This window comes from Alosa pseudoharengus, unplaced genomic scaffold (assembly GCF_046254945.1).
Source record: "Alosa pseudoharengus isolate Yale_2024_CS ecotype anadromous, Long Island Sound unplaced genomic scaffold, YU_APseudo_1.1 YU_APseudo_1.1_scf_1, whole genome shotgun sequence".
Taxonomy (NCBI): Eukaryota; Metazoa; Chordata; class Actinopteri; order Clupeiformes; family Clupeidae; genus Alosa; species Alosa pseudoharengus.
In genome coordinates this window covers 35,906,936-35,922,373 of record NW_027468564.1, presented here as the reverse complement: position 1 = coordinate 35,922,373, position 15,438 = coordinate 35,906,936, and the positions used below count along the sequence as shown (strand labels likewise).

At 44.4% G+C, this 15,438-nt stretch overlaps 1 protein-coding gene across 1 annotated transcript in view; it reads right to left on the bottom strand.

Annotated features, from left to right (window-relative positions):
- Positions 1-339: 339 nt before the first annotated feature.
- aplf (aprataxin and PNKP like factor) overlaps positions 340-15,438 on the bottom strand; it is a 39,279-nt gene continuing 24,180 nt past the window's right edge. Inside the window, exons 7-11 of the mRNA XM_076288266.1 lie at positions 14,074-14,372; positions 11,418-11,800; positions 8,734-8,865; positions 7,824-7,870; positions 340-2,155 (exon numbers count right to left, since the gene is read on the bottom strand). Of these exons, the coding sequence (XP_076144381.1) occupies positions 1,959-2,155; positions 7,824-7,870; positions 8,734-8,865; positions 11,418-11,800; positions 14,074-14,372 (1,058 nt within the window). The 3' untranslated portion in view covers positions 340-1,958. The remainder of the gene's footprint in view (positions 2,156-7,823; positions 7,871-8,733; positions 8,866-11,417; positions 11,801-14,073; positions 14,373-15,438) is intronic.

The following is a 15,438-nucleotide window of genomic DNA, read 5'->3' as shown; positions in this document are numbered from 1 at the left end:
ATTACATATTTACAACCTTTATGAACCTCCTGTCAACGCCGGGAGAGATTTAGCGAGGGGTCGTGAGGAGGAGGACCGACTCCAAACGTTAACTACTGTACTGCTTTTAAGGAACAGGGCCTGCATGTTTAGGACACTGCAAAGAAACATCAAATGAATGTTTTGAAGAAAAGAAATAGATAAATAGATAAACAAAGAAACACACCGAGTTATAATATTATATTGTTTTGTGTGTGTGTGTGTGTGAGAGAGAGTATGAAATGCATGCTTTTGAGTTAAAGTGATGAATAGATAAAACTACATTAAAAACATGCAACTTGTTTGAACAAAACATTTCTGCTGTTGTTTATTATTTCCTTACAAGTAAATAGATGACTTTAATGGCTTCCAGGGGTGCAGCAACTCTCACTGGAGACAAAACAACGTCAAGCAGGCAGCACACTCCGGATCAATGCCAATCCAACGGCTGAATATTTTATCAAAAAGCCAAAACAAAAACAAACAAACAAAAACCAGAATACATTTTCCTGTAAACTGAACATATCACAACTGCTGTTATCGTGAAAACCCCAACAGAAAAGTCCTAATTTGTCTTTCGCTGGGCAATTTTGTTGATCTGAGCTACAAAGTGATATCAAGTGTCCTTTCAACAAGGGCTGATGTGATGTAGCTTGAGAAAGCTAACGGGGCCTTCAGGGCATACAGGCGGTATTAGATAGTCACAAAATATACAACATGCCAGCGTGGGTTTGTGGGAAAGTGGTTTTTTTTTGTATTTGTACAATAGAAACAGTAAACCAGACATTAAAAAAAAAAAAAAATCAATTTCCATTTATAAAAACATAGCATCCATTCAAAAACCATCAAAGATAAAAAAAACAGGAGCGCTGGAGTTCAACCAGGTCTGCACCGTCACATCTATTTCAACTCACATAGCTGCATTAAACGTTTCAATGTTCCATTCCATCTACTGACTATTTGCCTTATTGAACTCCCTCCCCACAAATACAGTGCATGTTGGTGTGTAGGTGGACAAACAATCCCCCCCCCAATCCCCTGCCCCAACACACACACACAAACCCCTCAATAACAGGGAAACAGGGTTCACTCCCGAGAACGAGGTGTCAGCGGCATGAGCGAATCTTCTAGAAAGGGGCTGGGTGCGTCCCGTCGACAGTGGCAGACACCTACAGAGTGAACCTCTCTGTGGCTCGCACATATAGGTCACGTCTGACAAGAACACTAGGTGCTGTTCTTTCATTCTTCTTGTTGTGTCCCCCCCCCTCTTCCCTCTCCGCTCTCTATCTCTCTCTCTCTTATTTTGTGTGCCTGTTTCTTTGTACTTCACAGCTATATGACTCACCAGAAGGAGCGGTGCGTTGTGTGTGTGTGTGTGTGTGTGTGTGTGGATGGGGGGTGGGTGGGTTGATACACACTTTCTGCTAATGATGGAGAACTGAACTGAATGTCTTGTTGGGTAACTGTTGCTGGAACTATTCCAAGTTTAATTACAATACAGCGCTCAATTAACCGCCAAATGAAAAATCCTATTAAAGATCACTTTACAGACATCAGTAGTTGAGAACGCTCCGACCCATCAGTAGCGGTAATGAGGCCTCTCCACCACTGGGACAAAAAAAACACAACCAAAGCAAAGCTTTGGTGCATCGACCTCCACCCCATTTGCAGGAATGGGTGTTGTTGTTGCAACCTGCATTAACAGGAGAGTAGTGTTTGAGTCCGATCAGAAAGTCGGATACGATCTATAAGAAAGTATATACTTTTATAAATATATATCCTTAAACCTATAAGAAAGTATATACTTATATGAGTATATATCCTTAAACCCATGTCTTGTTGCTTTACTGAATGGCATCCTGAACTTAGCTCTGCTGAACAAGCCTTTGATGGCTATGTTGTATCATTCATAGGATATATATATAAAATACACCCAAAGACTACTTCTTTCTCCGGAGGAAAGCCTTGGCCTCTTTCTGAAGACGTTTGACATCCTCTTTCCCGCTGTCGCCGGAATCTTCAGGCACGTAGTCCGAGTCCTCGTCGACGGCCTCTTCACTGTTGTCGTTGATGAAGCTGTCATCATACGCCTCCTCGTCATCATCCTCGTCGTCCTTTCGGGAGGCAGAGGTTCTGGCTGCGGACACGACACAGGATCCAGTTAGACACACAACAAAAGGGAGACAACGTCTGGGTGGACACGATCCTAATTTCACTGGACACAATTGATTTTTTTTTTTTTTAAAGAAAATCTTTTATCTTAAAGTGATACCATTTTACTTTTTGTCTATGTTTAACATACAGGGTGCTCATTTAGTGCTAAAGGGGGTAACACAATTCGTCATAAACAACACCACTTAGCTAATCTAAAATCACTGTGACCTCCAACCTCCTTGGGCTTATTAAACTCCTCTAACAGACATCTGATTTCATTGAATGGCATCAGTGTTTACCCTTTTTCATTACACTATATTGCCAAAAGTATTGGGTCCAAGTAGAGGGATAAGAATGGGATGTCACTTAAGTTCATATGTCAGTCAAAGCAGGGGACCCAATACTTTTGGCAATATGGTGTATCTTCTGCAACATTTTGCAATTACTCAAAAAATGCCCTATAGTCTTGTGATTCAGGTTAGACTGACAGCTGTCAAACTGAAAGCAAGACTCTATTGCCAGACGGATGGATAATGAGCGGACAGCAAGTACACAGCCTGACAGCAACAAAACAAACAGAGTGAGACAGACAAACTTTGTTGGCGTTGCATGCATCGGTTGTGGAGACACAGCTGTGCGCAGTTTCACGCGAGTCATCATTGCCCTTGGACATTTTCAGCCGGTTAGAAATTGGACTAATTTTATTTGTAATTTTTATTTATTTTATTTATTCATTTGTTTGTTGTCTGTCTTGTATGTCTTGGTGTCACGGGTATGCTGAAAAAACATAGAGTGAGACAGACAAACAGAGTGAGACAGACAAACAGAGTGAGACAGACAAACAGCAAGAAACAACAGAGTGAGACAAACAGCTAGAAACAAGAGAGAGTGAGACAGGCAAACAGAGAGTGAGACAAACAGCTAGAAACAAGAGAGAGTGAGACAGGCAAACAGAGAGTGAGACAAACAGCTAGAAACAAGAGAGAGTGAGACAGGCAAACAGAGAGTGAGACAAACAGCTAGAAACAAGAGAGAGTGAGACAGGCAAACAGAGAGTGAGACAGACAAACAGAGAGTGAGACAGACAAACAAAGAGTGAGACAGGAAAACAGAGAGTGAGACAGACTAACAGCTAACAAAAGTGGCTGATCAGATGTGTGCTTGACTGATATATCACACAATAACTTTCTAAATGTTAAAAAGGTTCGGTTTTAAAGTGGTTCATACAGTTCAGAATATATGTGCGTGTGTGCGAGTGAGAGTGTCTGTGTTTGTTTGTGTGTGTGTGTGTGTGTGTGTGTGTGTGTGTGTGTGTGTGTTTTAAAAGACTATTTTAAAAAAAAATGTGATTCAGGTTAGACCGAGTTTGGCAGATCACCACTGAGCAGGAGAGCCAGCCGAGGTAAGAGACGACCAGAACTGCACGACTGACCAGCACACAATACAGATGTGTTCCCTGTGAAACCAAACTCCCAAAGAACAACCTGTGACATCCTTTAGGTACCAGAGAACAGCCCTGAATAGATCTAGAGGCCTGAATCTAAAGGCCATTTGTGTGACCTGGCGTAGGGAATGGTATACTTGAACGGAATGTTCTCTGGCAGCCCGGCCCTATACGTCAGTGTTTCGAAACACACGCACAAGCACACACACACACGCACACACACAAACCTCTCAACAAGCTCAATCCTTTGGTGCCCAAAGGTTCAACCCCCAATTCAATTCATTTCCAATCAGTGCAATCCAATTAAGTTCGATCTGTGGGCCCTGCACAAAAGACCTTGACAGTGTTTGTTTGTGTGTGTGTGTGTGTGTGTGGAGATGGGTGACGACTGACACTGGGAGAGCATAGTATGCCCATGATATTCTCAGCAAGGGTGAGTGTGTAGGTTGGAAGGGGGGGGGGTATAATGGGGGCTGGAACATGAAGAGAACATACACACACATACACACACACACACAGAGGGGGGTCATGTTCTTACATCCACTTAAGTGTGTATGTCTCTGGTGGCAGGAGGAGCATGTTCATCTCTACCTAAAGGCCACATGATTCACCTGTTGATGGAACAGGAGAACACAACGCCCACCATCACACACACACATACACACAGGAACATGAGTGCACACCACCTACCCACTATCACACACACACACACACATACACACATGAACATGATTGAACACCACCTACCCACTATCACGCACACACGCACGCGCGCACACACACACAGGAACATGAGTGCGCACCGCCCACCAGCACGCTAACGTCACCTACAGGAGCCCAGATGACCAATAATAGCCTTGCTAATGAGCTTGCGATTTTACTCTACCAGGCGTGAAAAAAATCTCGGAATCTGAATTGAAAACAACGTTTACAACCAAATACATTTATAGAAATTATCTCCAGGTTCGAATATTAAGAGATCCCTAAAATTTGTTCGAATATCTTACATTTTTTTAAATAATCGAATTATATTCGGTTCGAAGTTCGGAGTCAAAGCCCTAGTGTGCGTGTGTGTGTGTGCGTGCGTGTGTGTGTTCATGCGTACATGTGTGTGTGTGCGTGTGTGTGTGTGCACGTGTGTTGTGAGCAATTACGGGGTTTGCACGGCGTGATTGCATCAGATCTGGACATCGCCATATTGGAGATACTCGCCTCATTAGAAAGCATTAGGCACTGAAGTAAATCCCTATCGTCAAGGAAAATGGTTAATTATTGCCGTGTTTTAGGTTGTACGTACCAATAGGTCAGACTGAGAAAAACATCTGGTGTAGGTATCGACTTCCAAAAGTTATTAAAAAACCAGGGAGAAGGGACAATAATGCCAGAAGTTATCAGAGGAAGGGGGGCGCTTGTGGTTGAACTTGGTACTTGTCTCCCTCACCCAACTCATATGGATCTGCGCTGCCAATAATCCGTAATTTCTCGAAATATCGCGCCTTTTCTTGTGGTCCAAGTCCTGCCCTATATGCCTTTGCATCTTAGACGCATTTTGATTAGCTTTTCTGTTGTTTAGACACGGCTACGATCACGTAAGATATCCAAAGTGCATAATACCCCATTGAGTATCGCCAATATGGCCGCGCGTGCTGGGTTACCATAGTTACCGGCCAGAACGTGACGTCGGTGCAAACCCCTAATGGCAGCAGCCTGGGGAGCACGAGTGGAGGCCATAACCAGACTATTTCACGCTTCTCCGTTCAGTGAGGTCCGTTCTGCTTTGGGCAGAGACATCGGGGGGGCACCGGGACCAACCAGAGCTTTACAGTAAAATTGCCTTTTCAAGCCTCTTCTGTCCGAGTAAACAAACCTGCGAGACACAGACAGCAGAATCCATAGAAAGACCGCAGACCCTTTCTGAGACTCCTTTCTGAGACTCCTTTTTGAGACTCCTTTAAAGTACTGCAAGAGTGTGGTTACCTCGTCATAATGTAACATATTGTAGTTTGTTTACCTTAAAATAACGGCTTCCGACTCACTTTGATGCTATACTGACTTGCAATATGGAGAATGGAATCTCTGCCAACTGTGTAAAATTGTTGTTGTGGATAAGAACGTGGCGCTTCTCGTCAGTTTTACGCGAATTGGGTACCCTCGTGATGCTAAATGAGTACCAAACGACGAAAAGGGGAATTCCGACATTGTGTTTCCAGCTCATTTATGTTTTACTTTTGACGTTTTATGCAATTCTGTCTGTCTATGTTATGTTACCTAAAGTCGGCTGAATGTTCTTTCACTGTCCGCTCGCTCTAACAGATGTCTGTATTGACCTGTGTACCTCACGTTCCATCATGAACTGACCTGCAGAACCACAATCACCCTGCGATGCCTCTATTCTGCATAACTACATCGCAACAGGTGGTGCAGATTCAAGCAGCAAACTCGACCTTGCAGTCAGAGGGGACATGGCTGCTTTAGGTCAGTCTGTGCTTCATGTGTTTCAGGAGCTGAAGGTGAGGCTTATTTCTTTTGATTCTCATCACAATCTGCCATCTGCACAATGCATCCTTTTTTCTCCTCCCCTCTATTCCTCGCCTCCCCTCCCCTCCTCGTAAAAAACACCAATCACATCTGTCCCCACATGACTTAAGATTGATTAAACGGGTTCACTCTCTCTTTACTTCACTTCTCTTCCCCTCTCTCTCTATCCCCTGCTCTCATCTGTCTCTCTCTCTATCCCCTGCTCTCATGTCTCTCTCTCTATCCCCTGCTCTCATCTGTCTCTCTCTCTATCCCCTGCTCTCATCTGTCTCTCTCTCTATCCCCTGCTCTCATCTGTCTCTCTCTCCTCCCCTGCCATCCTCTCTCTCTCCCCCTTCCTGATCTGAATCTGAATCTATTTTTCCTCCCCTTGCCTATCTGTCATTCAATTTGTCTTCTCCTCCTCTCTCTTTCCCTCTTCCCTCCCTCCCCTCCACCTGATGATCACTGACCAACCTGCTCTTTATCTCTACCTTCTTTTCCTCTCCCAAACCTCCTTCTCTTCTCCTTCTCCTCTTCCAAATCTCCCTCTTTCATCCTCCTCTCCTCTTCTCCCTTCTTCACCTCCCCTCTCCTCCCATCTCATCTCCTCCCCTCCCATCTCCTCTCCTCCCCCCCTCTCCTCTCTCCCCCCTCCTCTCCTCCCTCCCCTCTCCTCCCATCTCCTCTCCCCCCTCCCATCTCCTCTCCTCCCCCCCTCTCCTCCCATCTCCTCTCCCCCCTCCCATCTCCTCTCCTCCCCCCCTCTCCTCCCTCCCCTCCTCTCCTCTCCTCCCTCTCCTCTCCCGACTAGCAGTGATGTGTTGCCAGCACGTCGTGCTGGTGAGTGAATGAGGCCCAGATGTTAATCAGGACATAGTGGCTGTTTGCTTTGATCTGCCTCCTCTGTCGCCAGTCTGATTGATATATCATTTTAGCCTTCCTCCTTAACCAGAGACAACACAACATCACTCTACAATGTGGAGACATAATATGACAACGCAGCGTGATGAGACAACACAGCATCACAATACAACGTGGAGACATAATACGACAACACATCACAATACAACGTGGAGACATAATATGACAACGCAACGTGATGAGACAACACAGCATCACAATACAACGTGGAGACATAACACAACAACACAACACCACAATACAACGTGAAGACATAATATGACAACACAACATCACAATACGACGTGGGGACATAATACGACAACACAGCGTGATGAGACAACACAGCATCACAATACGACGTGGGGACATAATACGACAACACAACATCACAATACGACGTGGGGACATAATACGACAACACAACATCACAATACGACGTGGGGACATAATACGACAACACAGCGTGATGAGACAATGTGAATCACAATACAACATGAAGACGGCACGGCACAGTACATTATAAGACCGTAAGGGCAACACGCGACTCATGTCAGCACAGCGTAACACTCGCGCAACAAATCATGACTCACAAACAGGAAACCCAGTCCATAATCAAAATTGATCATTTGTGTGGCACCGTCTCTGGTACGCAATTCTTTATTATCCTGTGTGCCATCCTGTGACCTATAAAAAGCGATCCAAATCCGATAAAGGCAAGACTGCCTTACATGGATGTGCAGGGGCAAGTTTGGTGAGAAAGAGACAGAGAGAGAGAGAGACTGACCTGGAGGCCTGGTGTGCTTGTATTCTTTCTTGTGTAGTGGATTCTTCCTGCAAAATACATAGAAGGGTTAAGAAGGTAGAAACACACACACACACACACACACACACACACACACACACACACACACACACACACACACACACACACACACACACACACACACACACACACCCTTCATGACATGCAAACACAGAGAAGAACACACACACACACATATGATATAATAAATGAATGTGTAATGACTGTGTTCAGTGAGTTTGTGTCCATGTGTGTGTAAACTGTTCTGGACTGGACTAAACGGATTAGTCACTCCATTCACACTCAGGGCATTAAACAGGACACAAACACACACACACACACACACACACGCACACACGCACGCACACAGTGCACCTTGTGTGTGTTGGCCAACCTTTCTGAGAGGGAGCTCCTCTGGGATGTGTTTGTAATTACGCTACTCTGTCACACACACAACCCCCCCCTCCACCCCAACAAACACACACACATCCCACTACACACGGGGCGACGGGTGACTTGCAGCTCTGGACCTTAAGACCTTACACCAGAGACTGGACCGCGGAACCTGGGGGCGGAACACGAAACTGGCTCCGGAATTAATCAAAGGGTTCCATCTTCCCAAAGCCAATTTGTCTTCAAATTAAAGCAAACTCCCCAATCACTTAGGACAAATCCTCGGCCGTTTGCTTTTCTACCCGTAGCTATGGTTGTTTGTTTTGCTTATTTGTTTTGTGTGTGAGGGAGGTTTGTTTTTTGTTTTCCAAAGTTTATTTTCTACCCTGCTGCATATAATCTTTATCAGTTATCTTTACAATGAGGCTGTTCTTATTTTCCACCACATATGCACTTGCCTGCACACAGCACAGGTGTGCTGCCAGCGCTACGTGCTCACCTGTAGCAGTCGGTCCCGTACGGGCACTCTGGCCGATCGTCATCCTCCTCGGCCTCTTCCTCCTCCTCGGCCTCTTCCTCATAGTCGCTGTCTTCCGGGTGGCTGCACTCTTGGAAGTGGACTGGGTTTTTCCTGTGTGAGGATACAGACAATCCCAACATGAACACGACAAGGAATGGAACTACATGAGCATTTAGTGCAACAAGTGTGCAGAAATATGTGGTAGAGACAACTAAAGGAAAGGGCTGCTGGGTAGTGTAGTTTTGGATGTGCATATGTTAAGCCTTGCTGTTTGTGCCTTATAAACATACATTATAAATAGTGAATATTTTCACAAAACTGCCAAGAATAACAGAGGTATCTGATAAGACTGGGCTTTTTTCCCCTCAAACTACACTGAAACTGGAGAATAATGAACCGAACATTAAAAAAAAGATGGAGAGGTGAGTATACAAGCAGACAGGTGGAGAGAGTGATCACCGTGGGGACAAAGCCTTTATGAGTGTGTGTGTGTGTGTGTGTCTGTCTGTGTGTGTGTCTGTGTGTGTGTGTATGTCTCCATGTGGGCGGCCTCCTCCCTTAATTAAAATCTTCAGACCCAACCCCAATGACAGGGTCTCTCCGAGGACAAAAATTGATTTGGATAAACCTTCAATTATTCTGAGCGAAACAAACCTATCGAGTCGCTCTTGCTCAAGACGAGCTTCAAGACTGTAAGAGGTTCACACAATGCTACATCAGCTCCTGCCTTAGCCAGGAGGACATATTTAATGATATCAGCTCCTTCCTTGAATAGAAGGCTATAGCTGATTCAAAAATCCTCTGGTACATTACCCAGTACCTTGCTGTGAGCATATTGATTTCTTCAATTTGTCCCAATGCAAACAGCCAATCAAGTCTCCCTGGACAGACTTCTTCAATATGACTACAAGAAGCTTGAGAGGCAATGTTGGTTTCTACGCAAGAACAGCATGGTCGATTAATAAATCTATACATGGTTTAACCTGGTCCCGACCCCCAGTTTAAGAACTTCTGAGCTACAGCGCCTGTAAGACATGCAAAGTGCCTGTAAGCCTACTTGTTTAGAACATGCTAATGTCCTATCTGCTTCCCCCCAAACACAGCTACGGTGAAACAATAAAAACTTTGTCTGTGAATGGAATGACAAACAACAGAACCGACACAACAGTTCTGTGATGTCCAAGTGGGATCACGGGCCAAAACAAAGCTTGAGAACCAGTAGACGGAACCCGTTCGTCGGACCATGACAAGCACGTGGTCAGCTCTGTGATGGCTTTGGTCGGAGGAGCACTGGACTATTGGTGCGTTAAGTACTGTCTTTAATTAATTAATTAATTAATTAATTAAATTAAATTAATTAATTAGTTTGTATTTGTCTTTAATTTCATCAGCATGGGGGACATCAGGAGAATGGGAATATGTTGCCGTTTTGGCCCACTGGATAAAACAACATCGTCTCGCTGTTTTGGCCCACTGGATAAAACAACATCGTCTTGTTGCCCTTACTGTGCGTCTGAAGCAATTTAAACAGGACTGGTCCAGAGTCCGCCCGTTTTCTCCAGCATAATTTGTCTGTGCATCTGGGAGAAGTTTGGCAGGAACCGAAGGAGGGTGAAACGCCGTATGGGTAACCTCTGCTTGTTGTTCAGCTTTGAAACGGATCGCCCAGATCTTTATTACCGACACAAATGAGATAGCCGACGACAAAACATAAGCTGACGGACTGCACATGTTCTGCCCTTTGATATCGCAGATAGAAGTGGATAAACGAACATACACACACACACACACACACACATTAACACAAACACAAACACATAAACACATTAACGCACACACACACACACAAACACAGCCTCTGGAAAAACACGCTTCCTACAGATCTTAGGCTTTAATGAAAGCACAGTAAGAGGAGTCTCACTGTGCATATTTCAAAAGCCCCCGTGATTTTCCTGTGGCATTAAGATAAAATCCTAACATGCATTACATTCTAATCAAATATGGGAGGTCATAGAGGTTGGAAGGAAACTGGAAGCTTGTCGTTTTTAGTGTTAGCATTTACACTTTCTGGTTCCCAAGGGAAAAATCCCTATAGCTAAATTATTATAATTTATTTTTATAATTGTTGAGGCGAACGGCAACTGAAACCTTGGCTTTCCATTTGGTATAGAAAACGTTAAAATTAGTTATTAACAAATCCATATACTTTTATTTTGTCACTGTTTTTCTTTCTTTGGCAGAAAAAAAACATTGGGCTCAAATTATTTGGCAGACTCCCTGAAGCAAACTCTGTTCTAGATGTTTACCTGTAACAGGAGTTGCCGTAGAGACAGGGTTGAAGAGTTCTAGATGTTTACCTATAACAGGAGTTGCCGTAGGGACAGGGTGGAAGAGTTCTAGATGTTTACCTGTAGCAGGAGTTGCCGTAGGGACAGGGTGGAAGAGTTCTAGATGTTTACCTGTAACAGGAGTTGCCGTAGGGACAGGGTGGAAGAGTTCTAGATGTTTACCTGTAACAGGAGTTGCCGTAGGGACAGGGTTGAAGAGTTCTAGATGTTTACCTGTAACAGGAGTTGCCGTAGGGACAGGGTTGAAGAGTTCTAGATGTTTACCTGTAGCAGGAGTTGCCGTAGGGACAGGGTTGAAGAGTTCTAGATGTTTACCTGTAGCAGGAGCTGCCATAGGGACAAGGTGTCCTTCTCGGTGTCTTCTTCACTGAGCCCCGTCCAGCTGTGGTTTCCTTGCTTTTAGCTTCGCTTGCAACCTGCGACGCTCCGTGTCCGTTCTGAGACGAGGGCTTGTTGTTGTTGTTGCGTTTGTGACTGTCTGAGCCCTCTGTGCTGCCTGTGGACGTAACGCTGGCCGTGGTAGCTTCTGGCGCTCTTCCTCTTGACTTCTCCTCGACCTGTTGCTCTTCTTCTTCTTGCTCCTCATCCTCCATCACGAGTCCAACCTCCATGCTATCGGACTCATCACTCATCTCGCCCCGAGCAGGTGCCGCCTGTCTGGTGGGTCTCACCACCGGCCGAGGAGGAACAGCAGCAGCCTAACGTTTGAAATGCATATAGATTTAGAACATGCACATTAGAGCAGAGAAGATTTGGCAAATTTTTCATGGGCGCAACCCACATACTCAGCGCTGCTGCTCATCCCACAAATACATGTTCATTACAAGTGGGTCACCAATTGAAAGGGAACTTAACAGGCTTTCCAACGGTATAAGATTTATTGCCAAAAAACATTGTTGCCACAGAGAAATAATCTACCAAACAAAAATGTCCTTACTTTTTTTCCCTTACTTTTTTGTGCTAAGTTTATATGCCTGAGGCTAATAAAGATATGTTTAAAGATGTTTAAACTGATTTCTTTTAAATGGTTCCGATATATTTGCAGCCCCAGACAGATTTATTTTTATTTCTGGTAAAAAAAAGAAGGCCCTTTTAAGAGAAAAGGTTGCCGAACCCTGATATAGAACATTTAAAAACAACAACAAACAAAATAAGTTGTTTGTTGCTGTTGACCCAAAGCGCTTCACAAGTAATGCAGGGAGGTAAGTAATTGTAGTAATAATGCTGTTTAAATTCAACACAGTTGAAGAAGAGGTACAACAAGACCCAAGACAAATACTTAATGAGAAATAGATAACTAGATAACTAAATAACTAGATAACTAATAGACAGATAACGATATTACTAGATAACAATAACTAGATAACTAATATATAGATAACTAAATAACTAGATAACTAAAGGTTTTACTCTCACCCTCCAGTAGGGGAGAAGAGGGTAGTACAACTGGGTCCATCCAGCCGTGTGTATATGTACTTAACTTAAAAAGGTCAGATGTACCTAAATTATTTTTACAAGTTAGACACCACCATAGTCACCACCATATCTCAATCATATAATATAATCATTTGGATTAGGCGGGGAACGCAGGTAAAGGTCAGTCACCTGACTGTACGATATCATATTTATTTTCGAAAAATTCATATCGTCAGAAGAATCGACACTCTTAGACAAAATTTATGAAAAATTTATGTATGGAGCTTTGATCTAATGTAGGCAATGGGATAAGAAGGCTCTCACAATCAACACTGACGCATAACTGGGAACAGGTGCATACTGCAAGGCAAGCGCTGAATACGATAATGTCACATGCCCTAACACTTCTTGAGACGATAATGTCACATGTCCTAACACTTCTTGAGACGATAATGTCACATTCCCTAACACTTCTTGAGACAATAATGTCACATCCCCTAACACTTCTTGAGACGATAATGTCACATCCCCTAACACTTCTTGAGACGATAATGTCACATCCCCTAACACTTCTTGAGACGATAATGTCACATCCCTTAACACTTCTTGAGACGATAATGTCACATGCCCTAATACCTCATGTGTGATCCAATATTTGTTTCACTAAATTGATGATCAGAGGAATCTACACTATGCACTCTGAAATGCACTTTGGCTTTTGAATCTAATTTGGCTTTTGTGCCTAGAAGAGACCTTAGGGGTTCATCATAAGATACTGCGATGAGAGGAATATGCACTATGCAAACGTTAAAGGGATATTCCACCATTTGGGATAAAATTTTTAGCTCCAGCTCATTGAATCAGATTAGACCGTTAGCTTATAGGAGAGATGCTAACGGTCTAATCTGATTCAATTAGCTGGAGCTAAAAGTGATATACTGTCAGACTCAGTAAACGGCTGGATAAACTGGGGAAAGGTAAAACTCAATTGTTTAACTCAAGGGGAGGTGGAAAACGAGTGTATTTCCCGAAAAAAAGGAAGAATATCCCCTTTAATGCCTTGCTGAAATCCCTTGCTAGCTTGGCTTGTCTGCAGAGAAGAGACCTCAGCAGTTCAACATGGATGTGGGGATCATAATAAAGCTGCACAACTAGAAGTTTCTAGAAGTTTCTTTCTCCTTTTTCATGTCCGTAGAGAACAGCGCTCAGCCCCAAATAACACGTTCCTCCAACAAAAGGCCTTTTCATGTGTGAGAAGAGTTCTGTGTGTGTGTGTGTGTGTGTGTGTGTGTGTGTGTGTGTGTGTGTGTGTGTGTGTACATGCTCACCCTCTCCAAACTCACCCACAGCCAGGAGCCACTTAGACAAGGCCATTTTACATATCAAACAGCAGCTCTCTCTTTCCTCCACCAGCTCTCTTGCTCTCTCCCAAAATATATACACACACTACCCCGCTCTGCCTCCATGCACTTTAACAGTGTGTGTGATGCATAATGCATAAAGATCATACGTAGCGCGCAAAGAATTTATCCTCCTGTCGCACGGCCCTGTTTACCTTGATCTCTTCCTCCTCCTCCTCCTCCTCTTCCTCGCTGCTCTTTACCCTCTTCCTCCTCCTCTTGGGCAACTGGACCACTTCCTCTTCCTCCTCATCCTCCTCTCTCTCTTCGTCATCGTCCGCCGCCGCCGCCGCCACCGCCGCCGCCGCCGCCGCCTCTTCCTCTGAGGACACGACCCGGGTTCTGACCCGCTTCTGTGTGGCCCGGCTCGGTGTGGACACGGCGGCTTCTTTGGAGTTGGGTTTGGGTTTGGGTGTTGTAGCTGCGGCTTTCGCTGGGCCCCTCTTCCCAGTCCCTGAACAAACAAAAACAAAAAACATTGGATGAACACCAAACATGCATCATTTAGACTTTAGACTCAACTGTGATCTGACTTTTGGACTGTTCTTCCAAGCCCTATCCAACAAACAACAACAACAAAAATGAATAAAAGAAAAACAGACAAACAAACAAACAAACAAACAAACAAACAAAAACCCTGGCTCAGTTAGATTTAGACTGAGATTATGAGAAGCGGACGCGGTGGGGTTAGAGCCACGGCTGAACCATTCGTCTCAGGTTAGGAGCAGCAGGGGAACGCGGCAGCCGGCATAAACGCTGGCAGTGACGGACAGTACTCAGCGAAGCAGCGCGGATGGAAAACGCTTTACAGTGCCATCGGAGAGCGCTCGATGAGAGTGCTCGGCCGCTCGCAATTTACACTGCCATAAAACACAGCGTCTGCTAAATGACGCCTTGGGGGACCCCCACTACCCCCACCCCCATCTGCTGCTGTGTGTGGGGTTATCACCGAAATCCCTTTTGAGCCAGGTGAAACAGGCCTCGCGGAGATCTCTCGGAAAAGCGGTGTGCCACCTTTTCGGATAAAACCTCATCTTATGTCTCAAAAGAGGGGGGGGGGGGGTGAAAAAAAAACATGTTTTTCAGCTTTCCGTGTGGGGTTCTGCTTTTCTAAGAAGAGAGAGCATCTGGACTGTCAAACAGGGCGCCACAACATCCAACATGGGGATGAAAGATGTTGAGTGTATGGAACAGTGCATCACTGTGTGTGTGTATGTGTGCGTGTGAATGGGTGAATGTGAGGCATGGCATTGAAAAGCACTTTAAGTCAGGGCTCTACACTAACATTTTTTTCCAGGAGCACTTGTGCCCCCAAGTTAAAAAATTTAGGAGCACAGACAAAAATTTGGGAGCACAGTCAGTTCTGTACTTAACTTACACATAATCTAACATTACACTGCAGCTAACAGTTAAACATGCCAGTGCACCAATTGCGAATATTAAGAATGACTGACAACATTTAGGCTACAGGAAACAGGATTTTAAAGATCAGTGCCTACTTTATTTTCAGTCTGTTTTAT